The sequence below is a fragment of the Jaculus jaculus genome, chromosome 2 (assembly GCF_020740685.1).
Source record: "Jaculus jaculus isolate mJacJac1 chromosome 2, mJacJac1.mat.Y.cur, whole genome shotgun sequence".
Lineage (NCBI taxonomy): Eukaryota > Metazoa > Chordata > Mammalia > Rodentia > Dipodidae > Jaculus > Jaculus jaculus.
The window spans coordinates 166,991,455-167,017,506 of NC_059103.1; the positions used below are offsets into that span (position 1 = coordinate 166,991,455).

At 46.0% G+C, this 26,052-nt stretch overlaps 1 protein-coding gene across 2 annotated transcripts in view; it reads left to right on the top strand.

Annotated features, from left to right (window-relative positions):
* Positions 1-23,791, top strand: part of Ptdss1 (phosphatidylserine synthase 1) — an 83,192-nt gene extending 59,401 nt beyond the window's left edge. Inside the window, exons 8-13 of one of the 2 annotated variants that reach the window (XM_004656948.2) lie at positions 236-348; positions 4,477-4,542; positions 12,888-12,987; positions 20,361-20,429; positions 21,192-21,261; positions 23,413-23,791. In XM_004656948.2, the coding sequence (XP_004657005.1) occupies positions 236-348; positions 4,477-4,542; positions 12,888-12,987; positions 20,361-20,429; positions 21,192-21,261; positions 23,413-23,522 (528 nt within the window). In that variant the 3' untranslated portion in view covers positions 23,523-23,791. The remainder of the gene's footprint in view (positions 1-235; positions 349-4,476; positions 4,543-12,887; positions 12,988-20,360; positions 20,430-21,191; positions 21,262-23,412) is intronic. The other variant, XM_045144393.1, reaches the window with a different exon arrangement.
* The last annotated feature ends 2,261 nt before the right edge of the window (positions 23,792-26,052 follow it).

Here is a 26,052-nt window from a genome sequence, read left to right on the forward strand (position 1 = left end):
ATTCTTGCATGGCCCGCCCACCACCCCAGCTCCTCCCCCTGAGCCTCCAATTGGTCAGTGCTCATGTTGTACAGACTGTTACTAGTTTGGGACTCAATCTTTGGGAGACCTCATGTGTTTTCTGGGAATCTTTGACATCCTGGTTATTTTTAGCTCTAGAATGCCTATTTAAAGAATGTATGCTTATGATTAGCACCACACAGCCAAAGTGATTCATCTCTCCTCCTCTTTCTAGCTGACAGAGTTGAATACCTTCTTCTTGAAGCACATCTTTGTGTTCCAGGCCAGCCATCCCTTAAGCTGGTGTAGAATTCTCTTCATTGGTTGCATCACGGCTCCCACAGTGAGGTACTGTACAGCCTGACTGCCGTATGAGGACATTAGCCTACTTCATGTCATCTTCCCTAAGGAGCCATAGCCATAGCACAAGAGCGGTCATAGCAGCTAGCGATTGTTCTGTGAACATACGCTCCTAAAGAGTTATGTATGCAGAGACCTCGAGACAGTAGGGGGGGCTGAGGAAAAGACAGTGAATAATCAAATCAGCCTGTGCCTGCAGTGCTGTGTAGTGTTTTCAAACCCCTGTACAGTCTTGCTGCTGGTTTCTCTCACATCCTGTTTTAAGTAAATTACTATAGGTGACACTGAGATTTCTTAAAATGAGATTATCAGGAAGTATGGGAGAGTTTATGGTGGAATTGAAATCATGAGTGATGTTATTATTAATTAATTTCTTTTTAAAATTAAGTTTATTTAAGCCAGGCGTGGTGGTGCATGCCTTTAATGCCAGCACTTGGGAGGCAGGGGTAGGAGGATCACTATGAAGTCAAGGCTACCCTAAGACTGCATAATGAATTCCAGGTCAGCCTGAGCTACAGTAAAACCCTACCTCGGAAAAAAATAATAAATTAAAATTTTAAAAATTAATTAATTAATTAAAAATTACATTTATTTATGTTGTTTTTATTTATGTATTTGAGAGACACAGAGAGAGATAAAGAGGCAGAGAAAGAGAGAGAATGGGTGCACTAGGGCCTCCAACTACTGCAAACAAACTTCAGATGTATGTTCCACTTTGTACATCTGGCTTACTGGGTTCTGGGGAATCAAACCTGGGTCTTTTGACTTTGCAGAAAAGTGCCTTAACCACTAAGCCATCTCTCCAGCCCTCATTTATTTATTTGAGAGAGAGAGAAAAAGGCAGATAGAGCGAGAGAAGGGTACACTGGGGCTTCTAGCTATTGCAAATGAGCTCCAGACACATGTACCACTTTGTGCATCTGGCTTACATGGATACTGGGGAATCAAACCTAGGTCCTTAGGCTTCACAGGCAAGTGCCTTGACCACTAGGCCATCTCTCCAGCCCAGCTTTATTATTAAAATGAGACCTTACTGAGACCTCCTCCAGGCAGCGGTGGTAAGTTTGGGTGTTCATGCCAGCATTCTTCCGCATCAGCTTGTGCCGAGGGCTGTTACTCACTGCACTGGGGGGGGGGCTCACTAGGGCAGTTCAAAGAGGATCATTGTCACTGGCTTCAGTTTACCTATTTAGAAGTGATTTTTTTTAAGATTTTTTTTTTTTTACAGATTTATTTATTAGAGACAGAGAGGGAAAGAGAGAGAATGGATGCACCAGGGCCTGTAGCCACTGCACACGAATCCCAGACGCATGCACCACCATATGCATCTGGCTTACGTGGGACCTGGAGAATCAAACCTGGGTCCTTAGGCTTCATGGGCATGTGCTTTAACCACTAATCCATCTCTCTAGCCCTAGAAATGACATTTATGTTTTATAACTCATATGAAGTACAACCCTAGATTAGTAGCCACACCAAAGATCTGCCAAGAAGACAAATATAAACTTTGTGGTTGAAGGAGTTGTTAGCTTTTCAGAGGCCACCAGCTCCTTATTTTTATTATGTATATAAGCCACATAAGTAGAGGGACTCCTCTCCCAAGGAAAGTGGATATTCACCTTGGTCAGAGACCAGGTTCCTATAAGTAACCTTCTCCCAGCAAGCCACGCTTGTCAGTCACCTCCATTAAACTCACTGGTTCACCAGTTTAGACAGGTGGAATCATTATCTTGGCCTGTTGTTGCCCTCTCTTTCTCTAGGGTGAATAGAAGTAGACGCCCCAGGAGAAGTAAATGTCTTCCACTCTAGAGAGCTCCAAAGTTTTGTCAAACCCTATGGATTCCTGTACAGTATACAAGAATGCATACATATGATTACATGACATAACAAAGTGACTCTTGTCTTTTTTTTTTTTTTTTTCAAAGTAGGATCTCTCCATAGTCCAGGCTGACCTAGAATTCACTATGTAGTCTTAGGGTGGCCTCAAACTCATGGCAATACTCCTACCTCTGCCTCCCGAGTGCTGGGATTGAAGGTGTGTGCTCATCTCTCCTCTTTTTAAATTTTATTTAAATTTCATTTTATTTTTTGAGGCAATAACCAGGCATGGTGGCCCACACCTTTAATCCTAGCCCTCAGAAGGCAGAGTTGGGAGGATCACCATGAGTTAAGGCAAACCCAACAGACTGGCCATGTATGTGTGTGTGTGTATGTGTATATATATATATATATATATATATATATATATATGTATATATATATATATATATGTATACGCACATACATATATACACACATACATATATATATATATGCTAGGACCTCCAGCCACTGTAATCAAACTCCAGACATGTGCACCATCTTGTGTGACCTTTTGTCTCCTTGTGTATCTGGCTTACGTGGGATCTAAAGAGTTGAACATGGGTCTTTAGGTGTTGCAAGCAAATGCTTTAAATGCTATGTTATCTCTCCAGCCCTTATCTCTCCTCTTTAGGAAAAAATATAGATAGATAGATAGATAGATAGATAGATAGATAGATAGAGATATAGATAGATATGGTGTTTAAAAATTGGCCACTTTCTTTGCATTTGCACTCTTTGACAAGACTTGGAAAGATAGATGTGCTGTCATATATTTTAATTCAACCATCTCAGTTAATAAATGCCAGGCCCACCCCCCAAAAAAGGCTTCAGGCTAAATTGTGATATATCAGCACATCTCTGTCATCTCTGTTTCTCCTTTTTTTTTTTTTGGTTTGGTTTTGGTTTTTGGTTTTTCAAGGTAGGGTCTCACTCTAGCCCTGATGACCTGAAGTTCACTGTGTAGACTCAGGGTGGCCTTGAACTCACAGAGATCCTCCTACCTCTGCCTCCCAAGTGCTGGGATTAAAGTAGTGCACCACCACGCCCAGATGTTTCTCCCTTTTTGATGAGCCTGTCACATGCATCTGATTTACAGAGGCACTGAGTAAACATTGTTTTGGTAATGTAGAGTGTTACCTGAGGGGATGAGGGCAGCAAGAAGGTCACATAGTTGATTGGTAAAAGCAGACAGGCAGTGAAAATGTATGTGGGGAGAAAGCAAAGCCTGCATGCTTCAGATTCTTCACTGGGGACTCTGAGGTAAGCATAGCGTACGGAAAAGTCTTAGGCTTCCATGAATCCCCCAGACTTTAATGTAAAAATCAGTGCGCATACATTATTTGCCTTTACCATAGCTTTGCTCAAATCCCCCAGGGACCCTGGCACCCTGGAATGGACCAGATGTTAGATGTTCCCTCTGTGGGTTGAGTTCAGGGGTAATTTTAAGACTCCAAGCCATACTATGTTCTTTGGCAGCCACTCACAACATGTGGCTATTGAGCAGTAAAAATGTGGGCAGGCCACTGTGAGATGTACTGCACAAGTACATACCAATCCAGATTTCAAAGAGTCCGTGCAAAAGCAAAATAAATGACCTCATCTTGGCATTTTAATATTAATTTAAATATTGCTCACCTTATTAAAGTGTTTCTTTATCTGTATTTTTTAATCTTTCTGTGGCAACTGGAAAATGTAAATGGTCATGTTCTATTTCTTTTGGCCCAAACTGCTCAGCATTTCAACACCCTCTGCTGATCTTGTCAGCTGCTTTCAAAGCCACGCCATGCAGCGCCCATGAGTGCAGCTGGGGTACCATTCCAGTTTCTGAGAGCCAAGAATGTGTACATTATTTGCATGATTACCATGAGCATGCTGTGTCCTGAGGGTGCCAGAGGAGGCAGTTGGAGAAGCCTGGAGTGCGTCTTCTGGAGGCTGGCTCAGCCCCCCCCCCCCCCCCCCCCCCCCCCGTTGTCTTGCTCAAAAACATGGGAGTAGCACTGAATCAAGGCCCCCCTGGCCTCAGGGGCAGTTCTTAAAGCTCTGCTCACTCCCATCCCACCAGAATCCTGATCACTTTCGGGAATGTTCAATAGCACATGCTTAGTCTTCCCTTGAGTAGAACTAGACTGGGCAGCTGGAGTACAGTGAGCAAGGCGGGACAGTTTTTGTCTCTCCTCGTCTAAGTGATTTCATAACGTGTGGACTTGTTGATCTTCCAGAAGCACTCAGTGACTTCCAATTCTGTTCTTTCAGACAATACTATGCTTACCTCACCGACACACAGTGCAAACGTGTAGGGACACAGTGCTGGGTGTTTGGGTGAGTATCTGTTACTACAGGGGTTTAAAAAATGTCTAGTGGGGATAGGGAGATGGCTCAGGGGGTAAAGTGCTTGCTTTATGAGAGTGAGGATGTCCTTGGCCCGCTGGCCAGCTCGTCTAGACTAATTGATGAGCTCCTGGCCAATAGGAGAACCTGTGTCAAAGAAGGAGGGCAAAATTCCTAAGAATGGTGCCTGAGCTTATTCTCTGACTCCAGATGCACACACACACATGCCCACATACACATGAATACACACACACCCCAAAATTTCTTTGGATATTTCTTATTAACTGCTTTTCAGTGTAATTTCCCATAAAAGCAGTTGAATGTGGTTTGCTACATTTTTGTTTGTTTTAACATATCTCTAATTTTTAGCATTCTCTTCTGTAATTGAAGTTAAGAAAAGTTACTTGGGAGATTATAGAAAGAAGGAATAGCAGCTACTCTTATTAAAAAAAAAAAAAAAAAAAAAAAGAGATTGCTAGGCATGGTGGCGCATGCCTTTAATCCCAGCACTCGGGAAGCAGAGGTAGGAGGATCACCGTAATTTCGAGGCCACCCTAAGACTACAGAGTAAATTCCAGGTCAGCCTGAACTAGAGTGAGGCCCTACCTCAAAAAACAAACAAACAAACAAAAAGATTAAGAAATGAGAAGATATTTCCCACCCAGAGCTCTTAGACCTTGTTTTATGAAATAAAGTACATAGAATATGGAATAGTCAAATGTCTTCTGAACATTTTTTGATTTAGGGACATCATAATGTTATGGGCTTAGCCACACTTCATGTTACTTTGACATCAGGAGGAGCTCTTGAAAAAAAACTTATTATATATCAAAGAATAATTTTATTATTCAGAGAATTAACACAGGCACATGGTTACAGTTTATTGCCCTGTTGTGGATACAAATGCTGTGTCTTAATTGTTATTTATCTGATGTGAAATCACGGCCCCTTGCCTTCATCTGCTCCCCACTGTGTGTGAGCCACCCTTCAATGTTTCAGGTAAGTCATTCTTTGGCTTAAACACCAACAATTTGCCATCTTATTTTGCACCCAGAATTCCAGCAAATATGTACAGGAAGCTGATCCCTGAGGTAGCCTATAATTAAGACCTAATCTAGGTTCTAATTTGAATATGACAATATAGAGGAAATTTAAAGAATCCGCACAGCTGAGGGGAAATAACTACTTCCAATGGTTAAAAAGTAATGTATACACGGATGAAACTGACATTCAGAAAGGAAAACCCACCCCCGTGGCTGGCCTGGGGCATGATTAGATGGTCTTCCATTCCCTTCCTTCATCTCATTTTTTCTGTGTATCTGTATATGTGAGCTCTTATCCAGCTTCTGAGGGGTTACCTATGGCTTTTAAGGACAGAAAATGTTGATACTGAAGTCATGCCCCACCCCCAGAAGACAAAGGGCCACTGTCCCTTGTTTCTCATAAGTTCTGTGGTGTAAGCCAGTTTTCCTACCCAGGTGATTGCAGCTTCAAGAGTGATAAGGTGGATGAGATTTCCTGAGGTCCTTGATGTGTGATCTGGTTCCCTAATGGACTGGGCAGATTCAGGAGGTCCCCCATCTCATGTGTTCCATGCCCTAGAAGTGAGGGACGCGTCCTGTTCTTAGTTTGTCCAAGAATGAGACCCTTTCCGGCCTTGAGCGCTTCTCTCTCACTTACAGGATCCTTCCATGGTGCTTTTTCTTTCAAGTTGAAAAGTGCTCAGAAAGGCTTTACTGTTCCCCAGATCGGCTTCACAGAACCTCATCGAGTTCTTAGTTTCAGAAAAGGAGATGTGGATCAGAGGGGGTCAACGTGACAGCTTACTTCCAATTGAACACCCCAGAGTATCATCCTCTTGTGGGAGAACCAGTAAAGTTTGGGACTAAGAATGGTAGAAAGCACTGTTCTAGAAAGCCGGGCCTAATCAGTGACTAGGATAAATTGAAAGGAAAAGGGGAGACATTTGGCTTACCTGTTACGCTGTTGAGAACTGCAAACTCCCAGAACAGTGATACCGGATTCGTGAGTCTTGTGAAAACAGGGCTATGCTGAAAAAGAACCAATCCTTGTTGAGAAGTCTGAGGCAAGGACACCTGTGTGTGGATGCGACAGCCATCTCCTATGAGGTCCGTCTACCCTAAACAGAAGCCTCGACCGCAAGACTCCCCCTTCTCTCCTGCCCTGTCCCTATCCCCCCCACCTGCCCCAACGTTATCTCCCCTCTGATCAAAGCCAAGAGCACTTGACTCTCTTTGATAACTGACCACTGCTGTCTGGCTTTCTTTTCACTCATTTAGGAATGACCTCAGGCTTTGCAAGGTGTGGAGAAAGGAACAGTGTGAACATCAACTGTGTAGGGACATTTTGTCTTTTCTGAGGTGGGTGGGGTAGGATGAAAGGCAAGCAGGGCCACCACCTGAGTTTTATTTCCTGTTGCTTTCCATATTTTTGTCTTGAAAGAAACAATTTGTTTTTGTTGGGTTAAAAAAGAAATTAACTCTTCAAATGTTTCTTGGTTGCTTGCTTACTTAACTACAGATGACTGAACAACTGAAACAGATCTTAGCTTTTTTAAAAAAAAAAGTAAGAGTGTCACTATGTAACTCAGGTTGTCCTGAACTCATTATAAAGACCAGGCTGAGCTGGGCGTGGTGGCGCACGCCGTTAATCCCAGCACTCGGGAGGCAGAGGTAGGAGGATCGCCATGAGTTCGGGCCACCCTGAGACTACATAGTGAATTCCAGGTCACCCTGGACCAGATTGAGACCCTACCTCAAAAAAAAAAAAAAAAGAAGAAGAAGAGAGTGTTAGGCCAGTTGAAAAAGCAAACATGTGTTGTCACTTGCTCCTGGAAAGTGGCTGAGCTTTGTCAGGACAGACCCTTCTCCCTAGGAGAGCCTCCACTTCTCTCTGCGTGAGGTCCAGAGCTGGATCCTGCCTTACCTTACCATGTCACCCCAACCCTACTCTTGCCACTTCTCACCATAAATAAATCAATGTCTACCCTGCTGCTGATCCTCCAAAATGGGCTCTAAACCACCCTCCTTTCTGGAATCTTCCCCACGGTGTCTGCTAATGGAGACTGTTCTTTTCCATCAATGAACTCTGTCTGGGATAACCTCCTACTTTTCCCAGTTTCCTTTGCTAGCTTCCCATTCCACCCACTCACCTCCCCCTCATACATTCTCAGATTCATAGCCCCAGACGACTTGAGGGACAGACGCCGCTGGAAGAGAGGTGGTCTCCCTTCCCGGAAACTGCTGGGAACAGACATGGGGGAAGGGGAGACAGGCAGGCATCATCTCATCAAATCTGTACTGCTGTCTTGCTGACCAGCCATGGTCTTACTCAACCTTGCCTCTCCTCCAGGTTCCATCCACCCTGCCTTTGTCCTGGGCCCCAAGAACCACTCAGTGCTGTCTTCCTCTTTACCCCGTCAGCTTTCCCTTCCCAGATCCCTCTGGTTGTTCATCCTGCTTAACCTGCCGCTCCCTGCTTGCTGGCTCAAGAACACGCCACACCACCTTGAGAACTCTCCGTAGTCACACAGATGATCTTAGCAGCAAATTCATTCCCAAAGAGCAGTTCGTTCCAACCTCTAACAGATACATAAAGGCAGGATCCTCAGTCCCCTCTTCCCCTGGGGTCCCCTGGAGTGTCAGGGAGTTCTGGAGCACACTTGGAGTTTTCTGTCTAGTAAGGATCGGCACAGGTTTTACTTCTTCCAAGCAGCTCATCCCAATCCAAACTGGAAGCCTGCTTCTGAGCCTCAGGGAACTCCCTGACTGGCATTTCCAGAATACACATCTCATTTCCACTATGGGAGGCTGGCTTTGGGCTTGTCCTCTGAGGAATGGTTCTTTTGCCTCTGGGACACTGTGAGGCTCAGGTAGGTGGCCCCGAAGGCTGTAGCATTGCTGTGTTTTCCTGACTCCACGAGCAGGTTTGGTTGGCACACTGAAAACCCCTTCTTGCCTGCTGCCAGGGGTTGGCTTCCACCCAGCCCTAGAGTGTTTGTGTCTCAGTTTCAGTAATAACCCTGCATACCACCTCATGCTGAGGAACTCCTGCATTAACTGTCATTTTTTTCACCCCTTTGCTAGCTGTGAAAGAGGCCAAGCTGAGTGAGTCAGCAGACCAGGACTGAGGAGGAGGGATCTCTAGTGCCTGCCCCAGGCGGAGCGTCTCAGGCAGCTCCTGTGTTCCTGAGCCTTATAAACCTTGCTAAATCAAGATCAGGCTGGCTGCAGGCATCAAAGGGGCCTCTGGCTGAGATCCATCAGACTCTAATTCCACCACCTCCCCCAAACTGGGGAAAGATCACAGATATTTAAATTTAAACTGAGTCCTGGGACTTGTCTTGGAGCTGTGTAGAGAAGGAGGCTCCCCCCCTGGGGCTGAGGAGGTCAGTAGAAGTAAGCCCTGTCTGTCTTTTTACAGGCTCCCACTGTGCCCAAACTTTTGGGTTCAACCCAAACTAACTGCGATTTGGATCTTGGTAAGAAAGTCATATTAACCTTCTAGAAGGTTGCTGCTAATTAGGATTTCCTCCAGTGGGTTGGGGACAGTGGCTGGCATTTAAATGGAATCCTGTGGTTGTGCTCCCCACCCATTCCATCTCACCACCTCCTGCAGGGCCTCATTAGGGGAAATGAATCAGGAGAGAGGGCCCACAAGAGGGAATCACAAACATATGACACTGCCTGAAAATTCAGTGTCTGATCCAGTCAGCTGTCTCTCTCACCCCCACCCAGGTGTGCCAGCCCCTTTCTGAGCCCAGACCAGCGCCTGCCCGCCCGCCCCCCCCCTCTCTCTCTCTCTCTCTCTCTCTCTCTCTCCCTCTCTCTCTCTCTCTCTTTTTCTCTCAGGCTCACCTGCATCTGAGGGTAAAGCCCAGCACAATAAAATTATAAAGAGATGCTTACTCAGTGGGCAAGGTCTCTTTTGTGGCTGTTCATCTCTCCTGAACTTCCAGGTCCTTGTTTTGCTAAGCCCCCCACTCCGCCCCGCCCCCCGCCCCATCTTGGTCTGGCTGGGCTGAGATGGGAGGGGGTACTTCCAGGTGGGCTCTCCACCCGCCCCCCACCGCCACCTTCCACATGGCATGAGCTCTTGTACTTTCTTTCTCTTTCCTTCTCTTCATCTAATAAAGTCTCTTAAGTCTTATCCTCTGGTCTACAGATTTTAATTCTTTAAATTCATTAGACAAGAATTCAGGGTACAATAAATTTGGTGTATTGGCAGGGAGCCCCAAAACTCCCATTACACTCACATCTAGACTGCAGCAGTAGCCTCCTGGTATCCATTCTTCCCTTCTCAGCACAGTTTGATCCAGCCACCAGAATGACCCTTTGAAAAATGGTAACCCAGGGGCTGAAGAGATGAGTGGCTCTGGGTAAAGTGCTTACTGTACAGGCAAGCATGAGGTCGTGAGTTCAGATTCCCAACACCCACATAAGAGCCAGTCTTGGTAGAACTTGCTTGTAATCTATCTGTACAAGGGAGGCCCAGACCAGAAAATCCTTAGGACTCACTGGCTAGTCACCTTTAGGTTCAGTGAAAGATCCTGTCTCAAAAACCAGGCTGGAAAGATACTCAGCCATGAACTTCTGGTCTCCACATGCATGTGCACTCACACATAGACACATGTGCACACACATATGAAAAAAAAAATGTAAACTCTATTATGTTAAACCCTGCGCTCCAAACTCCGTAGAGCTCCCTCACATTACAAGCCGAGCCCTCAAGACCCGAATTACCCTGACTCCCATTTGACTCTTCACCTTTTACTTCCGGCTCCTGCCAAGACCTCCACCTGACACTCCATGCCCAGAGGATTCCACAGCCAGCTCCGTTTCCTCCTCCTAGTCTGTCTTCAGCTGTCATGGTCTCACTGACCTGACCACATTCACAGACAACAACTTGCCAAGACCCGCAAGCACCTAGGAGCAAACCATCCTTAAGTTACTGGTTCAGAAGCACTGTCTAAAGAGAAATCTTCCAGTGTCATGAAGCCAATGGAGTGGAGTCTGGTCAGCACTGCAAATGCTGATCACATTAGAATCTTAATTGGCCTTATTTTCTAGAATTGGGAAGCATTTCATTCTGTACAATGGGATAAATGTTTCAATAAGCTGAGGAGCATTGATTGGTTTTAAAGAGCTGAAGAACTTGGAAACAACAGAAAGCAGATTGGTCATTTCAAAGTTACTCTCCTTTCAAATGGTGACAAGGAGCTAGGACAATAGAAAAATACTTCATTGTTCACCTCAAGTTACTTCACGTTTCCTTTTCTGTAGGACTAAGTAAATCATTATGCAACTGAAACTGGCCTGTTTGGCACATTAAGATCAGATAAATAGCTTGGCTTTAATTGGGTGATGTAGAACTTTATCATGGCTGATTCCATTTTTACTTTTAGCACAGTCTCTTGGGACCTGGGACTGGAGCTTAGTTGAAAACAATAGCCACCTGGAATTTTTATTTTAAGAAAAGTTGCAAATTATCTTCTGAAGATTCTGTTCCAATGGTGTATGTACCTGCACAAAAAGCAGTGTAAATTGTGTGGGGGGGTATCGTGTGTGGGTATGGGTGTGTACTAAGTCGCAGTGGAAAATGCCTTCCTCACCATCCATAGTTGATCGGTTGCCGTGTGTTTAGTTACTTTTCTCGTCACTGCGACCAGAGGTCCAACAAAACAACTTAGGGAAGGAGGGATTTCTTCTGGCTTGGCTTAGAAGATGCAGCTCGTACTGGTGTGGCCGGGAAGTCATGGTGGCAAGAGCACAAGACTGTTTGCTCACCGCTCTGGAGACCAGAATGTGGCTGGGCTCTGTACACAGGGAAGCCTGCCCCCAGGGGTCTCCCCCTAGCCCAAGCCTGCCTCCTAGAGGTTGTACAGGCACCTGCAATGGCGCCACCAGCTGGGGACCAAGGGGTTACACACATGCTCCTGCTGACAGGACATTTTCCACCTATACCATGACACTGCATTTGCAAAAAGACTGAAATCTAATTGAATAGCCAGAGATATTTCATAATAAACTCAAGATGTTCTGCATGGCTTACATAGAGGTAGTCACATTTGTGTCTGGACTTGGTCCCCCATTGCTGGAGTTCAGAAAGTCCTAGCCAGAGATTCACCCTTCCTAGTTCTCTGCAAGCTCAGGTTACAAAAGTTTAACTCCTCTCTAGTGTTGAGTCACTGTCTGGACTTGAGAACTGGAGTGGAAAAGCCACCTATGAATTCCTGGGTAAATGATACTTGATCACACATTATAAGCTTTGTGATGGGACCTGGGAGAAGTAGTCTTTAGTTAGTTGAACTAGCTATCTTTAAACTTTGGTTGTAGCCATAGGAAAAGACAGTTCCAAGCTCTATGAAGAGATCACTAAGGAAACACTGTCAATTTTCTGTTTTGTTAAAGTGGGTCTAATTCCATATTCTTTTGCTTAGAAGCAGCTCTGTGTTTGAACGTGGCTGTGAGTCTTGTGTCTGTTAGTGGGCAGGGAGACTGAGGCCTTTTTTAAGACTACCTGTTGGAGCTCACAAATCTAAATGTCTGGATTCCATCCTGAGCACGGAACCTCTGAAGTGGAGTCATCCGAAATCTGTTTTCTTCTGGTGTCTTTGGGAATCTGGGGCTAACGGCGTAACCTCCATCTCATCTATTCTTGCCATTCTTACCTTCACCCCCAGAACCTAACAAAGGGTCAAGTTTTTCTTTGATATTTTAATTATAGGAGGAAAACAAAGTGTTTTTATGTGTTGCCATTTTTGTATCTAGCAAGATTATTTGCAGTTTAAGAGGGAATAAAGGATTTATATTATCAATAAAACCAAGATATTGAATGTAGAAATCCTTGACGGGCTAGGAGGGAATGAAGTTGATGCCTTCAAGTTAATTGAAGCCCACCCTTGGAGGGCTTTTACACGCACTGAGGGCTGTGGTCATGTCATGGGGGGGGGGGGGTCGGCCAGCAGCCAGTCAGACCCGAAGACTGAGACACCTTGGACCAGGGCTGGAATTCCTGTCCTGAAAGAGTCCTGAGGGTGTTGTGAGCATTCACTCCAGATGGTTAGAGAGGCTCTGAGTTGGTGATGAAAATCTGTGTGAGAGATTTTTAGACTGAGAGAAAAGATAAAGTGGAAAATATTATTTCCGGAGAAAGTGCATTGAGGTAGAACAATGCCATTTTGTAGGGTACCTACTACCAGTGTCTAGAGCAGAAATCTTGTGGACATTTAGCTGTTTGAGTCAATACATATTTCTGGTACCCTATGTTGTCTTATAAAACGAACTAACTTGTAACCCCTTACTCTCTCTCCTTAGGGTCATTGGTTTTCTGGAAGCTATCGTTTGCATAAAATTTGGACAAGATCTCTTCTCTAAGACCCAAATACTCTATGTTGTACTGTGGCTTCTCTGTGTGGTAAGTCGTTAACTCTCACACCCAAAAATACCAGATACCCCATCTGTGTCTTAGAAAACCAAGACACAAAAGAGAAATTGTGTTATGTGCAAGTTTTCCTTAGTAATTCACGGACAGGCATCTAATGATAACCTAAGCTGGACCACCAATGTAAAAGTTCCAGAATAAATCACAAGCAATAACAGCATCTGAAAAGGGTCCACTTGGCTGGTTCCAGACAGCTGCCCTCAGCAGGTGCCCAGCACGTGTTCACTTCTGGGAGTCTGTGTTTTAAAGACCACCAGAAACGGACACCAACGACCGTCACTGTCCCCTCTTCCTTCACCCTGTCACCATGCCCTATCCATTGTAACACGTGCTACTGTATGCAGGTTAATATAGAGAGTGGGGGTGCGGACAGGGAGCATAGATTTTTAAGTAACCAGACCATGGATAGTTTGCCCTATGGGCCAAACTTATGCAACTCCACGGCTCCAACACCCTGGACCTTGTCCTTTCCTCTTACCTCGTAAGATGAAATAAGGTCTTTCCAGTTTAAGCGCTTTGTGACCGCTCTTCTGAATCTGGTTGAAAGGTCCTGTTTTAAGGAAAAATTCTAATTTTACATTTAAGTGCAAGATTCTTCACTTTACTTGGTCTAGAAAATTAATTTGGGCTTTTCTAAATAACTATAGAAGGTTTTAACCATATTGAAGAGTTGAGAGAATAGATGATGCCTGATACTTGTCATCCAGTTTCAGCATGATCATCTCCTAGCCAGTCTTCCTTCTTTCCTTCCTTTGTTCTTTTGTTCTTTTTTTCTTCTTTCTCCCTCCCTCCCTCTCTCTTTCTCTCTCTTTCTTAGTTCTTCAAGGTAGAGTCTCACTCTAGCCCAGACTGATCTGGAATTCACTGTGTAGTCTCAGGGTGGCCTTAAACTCAAAGTGATCCGCCTACCTCTGCCTCCCAAGTCTGGGATTAAAGGCATGAGCTACCACACCCAGGTTTTTGTTTGTGTGTTTGTTTTTTCCCCAGAGGTAGAGTCTCACTGTAGTTCAGGCTAACCTGGAATTCACTATGTAATCTCAGAGTGGCCTTGAACTCATGGTGATCCTCCTACCTCTGCCCCCTCCAAGTGCTGGGAATAAAGGCGTGCACCACCACACCCGGCTAACACCCAGCTGTTTTGCACAACTTTTTAAAAATTTTTTTTATTGACAACTTCTATACTTACAGACAACAGACCATGATATTTCCCTCTCCTCCTCCACTTTCCCCTTCACAACTCAGCTCTCCATCATATCCCTCCCTCTCTACATTAGTCTCTATTATTTTGATGTCATTATCTTTTTCTCTTATTATGAAGGTCTGCGAGGTCATGGATATCAAGGCCAATTTCAGTCTGGGCAGTTGCATTGTAAGGAGTGGTGCCCTTCCTTTGGCTCTTATATTCTTTCTGCCACTTCTTCTGCAATGGACCCTGAGCCTTGGAGGGTGTGATAGAGATGTTTCAGTGCTGGACACTCCTCTGTCACGTCTTCTCAGCACTATGTATGCCTAGTGGTCACTGCCATCTGAAAAGAGAAGCTTCTCTAACCAGAAGTGAGAGTAGCATTAATATATGAACATGAACATTAAGTGTAGTGCTTTCAGGGCAGTTTAGTGAGAATAATATATGCATTTAGCCAGACAAGAGCAGGCTTTATACCCCTAAGGCACATGATCTCCCCCACCATAGGCTTTTGATTAGGTTTTCAGTACCAGGCATGTGTTATCTCCCATAGAGCGGGCCTCCAGTCCAATTAGAGAGCAGTTGGTTTGCCACAGAATAGACATGACACTATTGCACCCATTCAGTTATTTGGCCTGTATGGCGAAACTTGAAGCATCCAGTGTCCACTGTTTTCAGCACTGATGATTTGTCTCCCATAAGGTGGCATACAGTGCAGCTTTGTCCAGCTTTCAGCTGGCTACTCTACAGGGAGAAGGTTTTCAGCTTAGCACCAGCTTGATTTTTTAATGATCTTGCTGCCCACACATATGAAGTCTTTAGCAATAGAGTCTCACCATCTGTTACTCCTGAGAAACCAAGGACTCTTTTTTTCTTTTTCTTTTTTTTTTTGAGGTGGGGTCTCACTGTAGCCCAGGCTGACCTGGAACTCACTATATGGTCTCAGGATGGCCTCAAATTCACAGTGATTCTCCTATCTTGGCCAGTATCTTGGTCTCCAAGTGCTGGGATTAATTTAGGCATGCGCCACTCTGCCTGGCCTTCAGTCTTGCTTCTTTTAGCCCTACCCCAGATTATTTTGAAGCAGTTCTGCCTTTGATATTTTAGTTGCATTTCTGAAAGAAAATAAGAATGCTATTTTATTTATTTATGCAAAATCCAGTCACTATTCTATTTTTTTTCCAGTCACTATTCTATTATCACATCTGAAAAAGAATTAACAGTAATTCTTTAATATCAAATATGAGACCCGTGCTCAAATTACAGATTTTTGCTCTTTTGTTATTGTTGTTTTGAAGAATCTGGCCGCACTATGTAGCCCAAGCTGTCTTCAGGCTTACGGGAATCCTCCTGCCTGGGTGTCTCCTGAGTGCTGGGGTTACAGATGTTTGCCATCACATCTGGATGCTTTTATTTTAAAAGTTTTTTAAGGCAAAGGAGCATTATCAAAGAAAAAGGGTGAAAAGCCTCAAATTTTCAGGACAAAGCATGCTTATGAGGATTTCAGCCACCTCCAAAGAAGCAAAAGAAAAGAAAAGTTATGCTTTTTGACTTTGAACTCAGAAAGGTGGTGTTGCAATCAGTTTCACATTGCTGGGATGACCACCCAAACCAGGCACAGTTTAAGGGAGGAAAGGATTTATTTCAAGCTTACAGATCCAGAGGAAGTCCCATCATAGAAGAAACTGGCTCCCTTTCACCGATGCAAGCAGAGAAAAACCACCAGTAGCCAGCAAGCACCAAAAAGCAGAAAGCAGGACCCCCAGAACTCATACCTCTCTGCATACCTTTGTGTCCCCAAACACATCACTCAGTTGGACGCTTGGTTCTACCCTCAGAACCAGTGACTCCACCTCTAGCCAGGCATCTAGAGACCCAAGTTATAAGCTTTAATAAAACACCAGAGTCTATGGGGGAGGGAGGCAGATGTTCGAACTACCACAGGTGGGCAGGCTTCCAATGATTGTCTATGAGCATCTTCCTAACTACTATATTGTTCTTTAAACTTCATATTTACAACAATTTGTTTGAATCACTGTCCACTCCTCATACGTAGTTGGTTTTGTTTGTTTGTTTCCGCCTGCCCCTACCTCACCCTTCCTTGCAGTCTACCAGCTTTTGTCCCGTGAATTTTCATATGATCGTTCCACTTCATCTTGTCCTGTAATTTAATATATTTCTTTCCTCTCTGGATTTTTTTAGGTTGGATCTTGAGGCTTTAATCAAACTCAGGTTCTTCTCTTTTGGCCCCTCTGAAGTTTGTATTTTTAAGGTGTCTTCTTGCTTTTCATAGTGTCTGGTTTTAGGACCACATGTTAGAAATCACGGTGGCACCAAGACACTTGGTTCTGTTCTATTCTTTTTGATCCTGAACAAGAACAGGGAGTCATTGCCTCCTTTTTATGTAAAACATAGAGTTGTATTTTCCCATCCTGGTAGGAGTAGAAGAAAGAGTAGGCTGGGGAGGAGTATGGCAGATGTATGCCATCTTCTCATAGTTGCTCGTGGCATGAACGCCTCAGGTTTGGACTAGAATACGCCCTGTTCGTGAGCCGTCAACTCCACAGAACAGTGTTGGCTGCAGTTGTCAAGAAGTTCACCTGCAGGCATCTCGAGGGCTCCTGGTTTGTTGTAATAACAGTCTGGGGACACGGGAGCAGCTGTGCCAAGAGGAGAGAAACTGTTCAGAATCCCTGATTAACATGACTGGGGAAGAGAGATGAGGAAAGGACTTGTCTTAAAGAGGCCACTAGATTGAGCGGCTTTCTGTTACTATAACAAATACCCGGGGTCATCAATGTGAATTGAAAACGTTTATTTTGGATTACAATTTCAGAGCTTTCAGCCGCGACCATCGTGGCTTTTGGATGTCCTGCGGTGAGGTATGCCTCCGTGGGGTCAGGACATGATAGGGTAAAGCCTGTTTACTTTGCTGGGCAGGATGTGTCCCCGTCAAGATCGCCTCCTCAGTAACCCAGGACCTTCCCCAAGGTCTCCCTGCCAAGCTGAGGACCAGGACAAGCAGTCATCCCTGAGGGACAGCAAAGACCCAGATTATAGTAAGAACCCACTGCCTCACACGTTTCCCAACTAAAACAGAATGGAAACAAGATCCTCACATTTTCATATCATGGCCCATATTTACAGAGCAAGGCTGCTAACCCTCCCTAAGTTGTCATTATTCGGTAGGGTAGAGGAGCAGTAAGGTACACTGGGCCTCCCACACTACTCAGAGAAACAAAGCCCCTTATCATTCCTCTTGCTTGGCACGAGAATGGGCACAGAGCTTACGATGACCGTGGAAGCAAGGCTCTCGAGTTCCAGCTAATGCAGTGCTCCGATCAGTCATGGTACATTTTAATATGCGTACTGAACCATGCTGAAGAGGCCAAGCTGGGTGCTGGCTGCTCACAGCCACCACACCCATGGTCGCAGGCCACCTGGCCCTCATCTCACAGAGTTTGTGTTCTCCTTCCCCCAATTCTCTTTAAACAGAATCTGTGCCATTGCTATTTTAAGTCCAGTCCTAGACATTTTAAGTGGGTACTTGCCTGCATTTCCACTGGCGTGATTGCAAACCCATAAATTACAAGCCTTTGTCTCCTGGGATGGTGTAAAATAGGCCTCTTGTACCTAGATAAAGTGGTAGATTTGACAACCACAGCAGGCCCTTTGTGTGGCAATCATGATGATAAGCACCTGTCGCCTGCCACCTGCCACCTGCCAGCTTCGCTTGTCCCCTTTGCCTACTGTTGCTGCTGGAGGGAGCCCCAGCTGCTTGCTGCCTGCCCTCCTTGGCTTGGAGCTGGGAAAGAAAGAAAGCCTGCACGCCTGCCCTCTGGTGGTTAAAATTTGCAATGACAGACTACTGGAGACACTCATTTTTTCCCAGCCTGGTTTAGGAGCATTAAGCTCGGATGGACCCATGTGCTTTGGTAAAAGACCTGACACGTGTGGAAGCTTACACACAGCACATTTCTGCTTGTCTCTGCTCTTTCCATGCCACAAAAATGTTAAAGTATTGAATATATGCTAGGGGCTAGAATTTATTTTCAGTGTTAAACTGTAAATCTTCATTCATCAAGGTAGGATCTTGCTCTAGCCCAGGCTGACCGGGAATTCACTATGTAGTCTCAGGGTGGCCTTGAACTCAGGGCAATCCTCCTACCTCTGCCTCCTGAGTGCAGGAATTAAAGGCATGCGCCACACACCCCCAGCTTGACTGCCTAGTTTTTTGATGGGAGGGACTATGAAGTTCTCCTTCTAAAACCCTTTTATGTAGAAACATGCGCTTGTTTGCATATGGGTTTAATATAAAATTAATCATCACTTCTTATGTTCCATGTCTGTCTCCACCATGCCTCTATCCCCACTTCCTTAGTATGGAGAGGCACGGCCAGCTCAAACACTGGGTGGGACTCTTCTGTTTGGGAACTCAGCGGGACAGTGAGCACCAAGCAGACACTTAGCAAACGATGCCGACATAAGAGGACTGACCAGAGCTAGGCTGCAGGCCACACTGTCTTTGCTCACGTTCCAGACTGGGTGCTGTGCAGAGCAGACATGGCTGCCATCGCCTGCGGCTCCAATGCTTTTCTTTCTCTTTGGCTACAGGAGTGCTTGGACAGACAGAGTTAGAAACATGGACAGATATAAAACTGTATATGTTGATAGTCACCCCCAAAACTGGGACCCAAGGTATTTAGAGCCTCGTGTTCTGGCCCCTGTTTTACTTCACACTGCCTGCATCCCTGGAAGGCATCCAACTCTCTGAGCTTCTCTTCTCTTCTGTAAAATGCAAAAGGTGACCTGGGCATTCCTGAAATGATCCACAACTCGGATTCTCGGGGAGAACTGAAAGTATTTCCTCGGGAAGAGAAGGTCCCACCACAGTTTCACACCTGCCCCCGTGGGTGGGATGAGATGACGGGCGTGCAGGTGTCCCCAGGAAACTCCGTGAGAGAGACAGAGCCTGTTTGGTGGGGACGGCTCAGCGCACGTGTCTCCAAAGCCTGAGACTCTGGACTCGGGCTGGACCTGCCTCTCTCCTCCCTTGCTCTCTCCTTCACTGCTCAGTCTGGGAGACCAGGAACTTTGCCTAAATTTCAATGTTGTAATACATTTTGGAATTTGGATTCTTCTATAGTCCTTCAAAATCTATGGGGTATATATAGGTTACAGGAGCCCTCCTCCTCCTTGGGATATCCAAACCCACTAATCTTCAAATCCCTCCATAAAAAGAATTGTAAATGCACACAATCTGTGTAGTCCTCCTGCATAGTTTAACTCATCTGTAGATCCATATGCCTAATAAAATATAAATAGTTGTTAGACTATTATTTAGGGAACTACCATGAGAAATAAAAAGCATATGTATTCAGTAACTGAGAATGTGAAACTTAGGAGAGGAGAGGAGAGGGCTGACTGGATTTCCCCTTCTTTCCTTGAATTGGACGTCATGATACATGGCGGACAGTCAGGGACAAAGTGGAGGTTACCTGCCTCTCTGGGTGTACTTGGACATTTCATGCAAGGTCTTCCAAAGTATTTTCTCCCTCTTTGTTTCCCTGTCTACAAAATCATCGAGAGCAGGGGTCAGGGCGGGGTCCTAAAAAGCTAGGTCAAGGAAGGACACCAGTGTCCTGTCAAGGTCCATCAGTCCACAGGGGTGTTTGTCCCCTGAGCTCTCAGGTATCATTGTCACCAGGCTGAGTGAAACTTTTTTTCACTCAGAAATCCTTTTGCCCACACTGAGTTGGCCTGTCTGCGGGAAGGGGGGTGGGGTGGAGAGGGTGGACCATGAGAGTTAGAAATATACAGTCTTAAGTGTCCTTTTGAACTGAACCAGTAAAACTGATGAGGAGCTTCGCCCCCTGACCCTGCCAGGATGATCTTGCATGCTGACAGTAGAACCACACAAGTCACGAACTCTGGTCCTACCATAGCCCATCTTGTCTCTCAAGCTTTGAGTGTGTTCTGCTCCGCCCCTTAGCACTGTTCCTCTCTAGGTTGCCCCATTTCTGTCATGCCCAGCCACTTAAAAGGTAACCTGTATCCTGAAGGTGGATGACAGAAAATGTGCTGAACCATCTTCCGAATCCCGAGCGTCCTCTTGTGCGTCATCATTTGTAACATGGCTTTGTGTGTGTGTTTTGTCTTTCAGGCCTTCACCACGTTCTTGTGCCTGTATGGCATGGTTTGGTACGCAGAGCACTGTGGTCATCGGGAAAAGGTAGACAAAGAGGCAGACATGGTCTTCATTCAAAGTCACGGCCCGTACTTGGAGGGGTAGCCAGCGCATTCTGGGAGGCAGGTGGCTCAGTGGCCTCTGGGAACATTGTCAGGCTTGACCCTGTAGGAACTTAACTGTTCCAGGACTCATGTCCTCTCACTTACTGGCTCTGCTTATACCCAGCCTAGTCTGTGTTTTTATCTTCCCTTTGCAAGGAGGTAAAAATAATCTTAAATGCATGTTTTTGCTTTTTTTTTTTTAAATTATAAGTGGGAAAGCCTTGGATGCATTCTTGAGGCTGCCTTACAGCCCTGTTTTACACCTCTTTATGTGTCCTGGCCTGGGCTCTCCACCTACAGGATGTCTGCCCAGTAGGAAATAGGAGGGTGAAGGTAGAGAAAAGAGCAGTCCTGGGATCATGGGTTGTACTCTTGTTTTTAAATAAAAATAGTGGCGCCTTTTGATTTGTGCCTGAGGTGGGGGATGCAGGGTGGCCCTGGGGGTCAAACCCAGGCCCTTGTTCATGCTTCCTCCCAGTCCTGGCACTGTTCACACTTTTCGTCTCAGGAACTAAAGGGTTCTTTCTAGAAGGTTGGTTTGGTACAGCCTCACCAAAGAGCCTTGGTTTTTCGAGCTGAGAAGCGTGGGCATGAGGCTGTGGGCCTCACTGGGGATGAGCTCAGTCTGGGATCCTTTGTCTGTTCTGCCAGTCCTTTCAGGAATGGCCTGATGTTCCCCAGCTAAACCTGTCTCTCTCCCTAGACCTACTCGGAGTGTGAGGATGGCACGTACAGCCCAGAGATCTCCTGGCATCATGGAAAAGGTACAAAAGGTATCTTTGTCTTTTTACTGCCCACTGAGGATATTTGGGGTCCGTATTGGTGATGAGGATGTAGAATTGTCCTAGACACACTGTGTCTGCCACCACTTCTGAGGAACACAGGCTTGCAGAAACAGCCGCGACCCTGGCTTTGTGGCAAGAGGCTCCGGGCAGGGCCCCCCTTTTCCTCAGGCAGGAATGTGATATGGCACCTTTGCAGGAATGTGCTCCCTCTTGGCTTTCATTGTGTATGAAAAGGGGTGAAGACAACGTGTGCCCAGAGGGAAAGTCTTTTTGAAGAGATGGATCAGTTTAATGGATTTATTCTGGGGGGCAAGAGGAATGTGACAGGTACCCTGTGTCAGTCTCTCTGGGAACCCAGAACCGTTTGAGACCACTAGGTTATTTGAAATCATTAAAAATTGTGAGGGCTGGAGAGATGGCTTAGCAGTTAAGGTTCTTGCCTGCGAAGTCTAAGGATCCAGGTTCAATTCTCCAGGTCCCATATAAGCCAGATGCACAAGGTGGCACATGCATATGGAGTTTGTTTGCAATGGCTAGAAGCCCTGGCACACCCATTCTCTCCCTCTCTCCCTCCCTCTCTCTCTCTAACTTTAATAAATAAATAAATAAGTGAAAATATTTTAGGGCTGGAGCAGTTAAGGCACTTGCCTGCGAAGTCTAAGGACCCAGATTCAATTCTCCAAGTCCCATGTAAGCCAGATGCACAAGGGGCACACACATCTGGAGTTCATTTGCAGTGGCTGGAGGCCCTGGTGCACCCATTCTCACCCTCTCTCTTCCCCTTCCACTGCTCACTCTGTCTTTAATCAATCAATAAATAAATCTTAAAAAAATATTTAAGGGCTGGAGAGATGGCTTAGTGGTTAAGCGCTTGCCTGTGAAGCCTAGGGACCCCGGTTTGAGGCTCGATTCTCCAGGACCCACGTTAGCCAGATGCACAAGGAGGTGCACGCATCTGGAGTTCGTTTGCAGAGGCTGGAAGCCCTGGCGCGTCCATATTCTCTCTCTCGCTCTCTGCCTCTTTCTCTCTGTCGGTCACTCTCAAATAAATAAATAAAAATAAATTTAAAAAAATCCTTGTGGAGTCCTGACACTAAGGGCTCTTCATTTCTTTTGAGCCAACTGAGACATGGCTGAAGGGAGGAAACGGTGAGTGACAGAGCTTGAGCCGTGTAGAGAACACGTGAGTTGTTCTAGGAGCTGTGCTTAGAGATCTCCCTGAGAAGATGCTGCCGTGAAGCCTGCTGAGTTCCTGACCCCCCTGTGGAGACAGTCTGTAGCAGAATGCTGACTGACATGCATGGACAGCCCTGCCTTATTTAGGGCCATCCTCTTAGGGGTCAGTTCTGGATACCTCTGGGTTCTCTGATGATAATAAGTTTGGGAGTGGTGCAGATATTTACCATAGGGGATAATAAAGGAAAAGGCCCTCAGAGTCCCGACAGCATCTTTTGGAGAGGGGCAGGTGGTGCTTACAGTGGAGACAGAGCTCTGGATCTTGGTTTCTTGTGTGAATGGGTCGGGTGGCTGCCTTCAGTGGAGACTTCATGCAGCATGGGTCCTGAGCTTTGTGACAGAGAAAGCTTTGACTTAGGCACTGGGCTGTGGATTTTCCCCAGACTCCATCAGAGGAAAGAGCCAGGCAGTGCAGCTGTGTGACCTTAGGGCGATCACTTAATGGGGAGCAGGGGCTTTACCCATCAAGCTGTCAATCTTAGTCAATAGCTTCAACTGTATAGCACCTCAGCGTGTGTAAAGGGAAACTGTACTCTACTTGCAAGCATAAGACATGCACACGTGGGTTTCTGTTTCACTTGTCCCCGATTGTGCTTTGATCCCATTTGCGCTTCCACTTATGCGTGGTCCCCATTACTATGACCACAGTTTTCCTTCCACAATGCAGGTGTCGGGCAGCTCAGGACCCAGTCTTAAGGGGCTGTGGTGTGTGCTCCTGAGGTCTTTGTGTCTGGGTTTCTGTGCGCCTGGCCTTAATTTCTTAGTGGGGCCACTAGAGGGAGAGCAAGTATCAGAGAAGAGCGGGCTTAGCAGGCAGCCTGGGGAGGTTGGAAAGGAAGATAGCCACAGATCCCAGGAGCCAGCCTGGAACCCAGGTGATATCTTTTCACTTCCTCTGGCCAGGTTCTGAAGACAGCCCACCCAAGCATTCAAGCAACAATGAAAGCCATTCTTCCAGAAGAAGGAACCGACATTCCAAGTCTAAAGTCACCAATGGCGTTGGGAAGAAATGAAAGACCCTACTTAATCCCAGATGTTCCATAGTGTGCCTACGGCTGCCAGGGAAACAGAACACGTGTGCACATGCGCAGTGCAAGCAGAAGGAGCGGAGGGAACTCTGGGGCGGGTGGTGATTTTGAGAATATAAGTCTTGTTTCCCATAGACCTGGTCACAACAGGCAGACCATTCATTGCCTGGGGTCCTTTGCCAACTTGGGGTGTCTCCTAACTTCAGCACTTGGCATGTGGTTGCCAGTAGCAATACAGTATATTGGGAGGACAAGGTAGCTGTTTACAGCTGTGTGCCTGTGTGTCTTGTGGATGCAACGCAAATGTCTTGGTGGCCTCAACCAGATGGTCAACGGATGGCTCATCGTTTCTTTGGTTTTTTTTTTTTTTTTTTTTGGTTTTTTTTTTTTTAATGAATCTGTCTTTCCATTTGATTGGTGTGATTAAGTTCAGGCCACTTCTCCTGTCTTTGCCGTTGCTTTCAAGGCAGAAAGCTTAAACGTCTCCAGAATCCAAATCCACTGCTGAAATTGGAGAAGGGTTCCCCCTAGTAAAACTAGGGTGGGGAAGGGCGACTTCTGTGTTTCCACTTAGCATCCTGAGCCCCTCTTCAGGTCCTCCAGCCTTGTGGCAGATGAACAGAAGCTTGGGGAAGGCTGGCTGCCAGCGCCAGAACCTCCTGGGTTTCAGATGGAACCTTTTTTGTTCCATTCTAAATGTCATTTGTCCAGACCTATCCACAGAGCACAGAAGCAACCCTGTAGAGGGGCCTGGACTCCGCGGCTCCTCCCCTGCCAGGTGCCTTTTACATGTGTGCTCCTGTCCTTCCGCCACACGAGGTGCTGGTGAGTATTAACTTACACCTGCCCGTGCCATGCACTAGCGTCTAGAATGTTCTCCTAGTCCACCACCTCTCATGGATTCCCGTTTTCAATAAAACAATTCATATGCAAGCCCATCAAGGCTTTCTGTTAGAATGCCTGTCTCGTTGTATTTTATTGGTATTTCCATTGTTTGCAAGCAAATCTGTACTTTTCAAGTAACTTTAGGATAATATATGTGTGTATGTGCATACTACATGGTGAGGAGAAAAGAGAAAACAATATTTTTAAAGGGCTTACGAATACATATGTCCTAGTTCTTAACCTTCGAAGCTGGACTGCAGGAAATGAACAATAAAGCCATTATCTTTCACTGTGGTCATGGTTACCCAGTTAGATTTTCTTTCTCTAACAAGTGGCCTGTACTTGGTTGATTAGTTTACAGATATAACCAATCTGAAAACAATCCTTCCCCTCATTTCACAGAGCACAATGGTTTCTGTGTCTTTGTTCCCTTTAAGGAAATCTTTTAACCATGGGAAGGTTACGTCTTTCTTTTTCTGTGAGAGATCCCAGGTGAAGGGGTTAATGAATTATGCAAAGTCAGGGTCGCTGCTGCTTGCAATCTGGGTGACCACTTGGTTCAGAGCCACCCACAGACTTGCTGCCACAGCCAGACCCGGTAGGGACGGGGACAGGGGAGCCCAGTGGCCACTGGCCCACGCTGGGGGCCTGGGACGGGCCACAGCCCCAAGTTTCCCACACGGTCTGGGAAGCTGAGCAGTGACTGCAGGGTCCCTTGACAATGTTGAAAAGAGGCTGCATAGGTTGCCTGTCTCCCCACCCCCTTCCTTTTGCAGTGCTGGAATTGAACCCAGGGCCCCATTGCGGGTTGGACAAGAGCTCTACTAGTGAGCTTCAGCCTTTGTCTTGATTTATTTACCATCTTACCAATAGGCTTTTTTTGAACAGAGTTACACTTTATAAACACCGCTTTACTTTTAGGCAGGTGAGTTTGTTGTCTCATTGTGTGCATGTTGCTTTCTGACCACCCCTCCCCCAAGGACGTGTACCCCCCCATGTGTCTCTTCTGCCCTTCCTTGCACCCGGGGCATCGGGGCATGCCACTGAGGGCTTCCAATTCTGTTTTCTAGGAGAGCTGGGCCTGGTGCTGCAGACACCTCTGATGGATAGCCTAGTTCCTTTGAGGAGGCACGTGTCCTTTTTCCAGAAATGTGTCCCTGTGGTGAATTTGACTTCACTGTGGCACGTACAAAAACCAAAGCTTATGTGAGGCAATTTTTCCCTGTGGCTTCCTAAGAAACGGCTAGGAAAAGTCCTTAGACACTTTCCATGCGCTTCCTTTGCGTACCAGCTTTCTCTTTCCCCTTTGAGTAAGCACTCTTGACTGCAGTGGTTACAAGACCAGCACTTTCTATGCAGCTGGCCGGAGCCCAAGGCTGCGGCTCCTCCTCTAAACCACACCGCTGGGCGTGGCCTGTTGCTAGGGATGTGGCCCTCACGTGGATGGAAATAGAATGTATGTGTCAGGGTCATCCTTCAGCAAAGGATCTGATTGCAAATTTCCTCAGGTCCCGGGTCAGCAAATCGCTGTCGTTAAAGACGCATTGTTTAAGGCATAAAGGACAATGAGTGTTTTATGCATTTTTCTCCTTCAGTCACACTGAACTGTCGGGTGCTCTTCCCTTTTTGT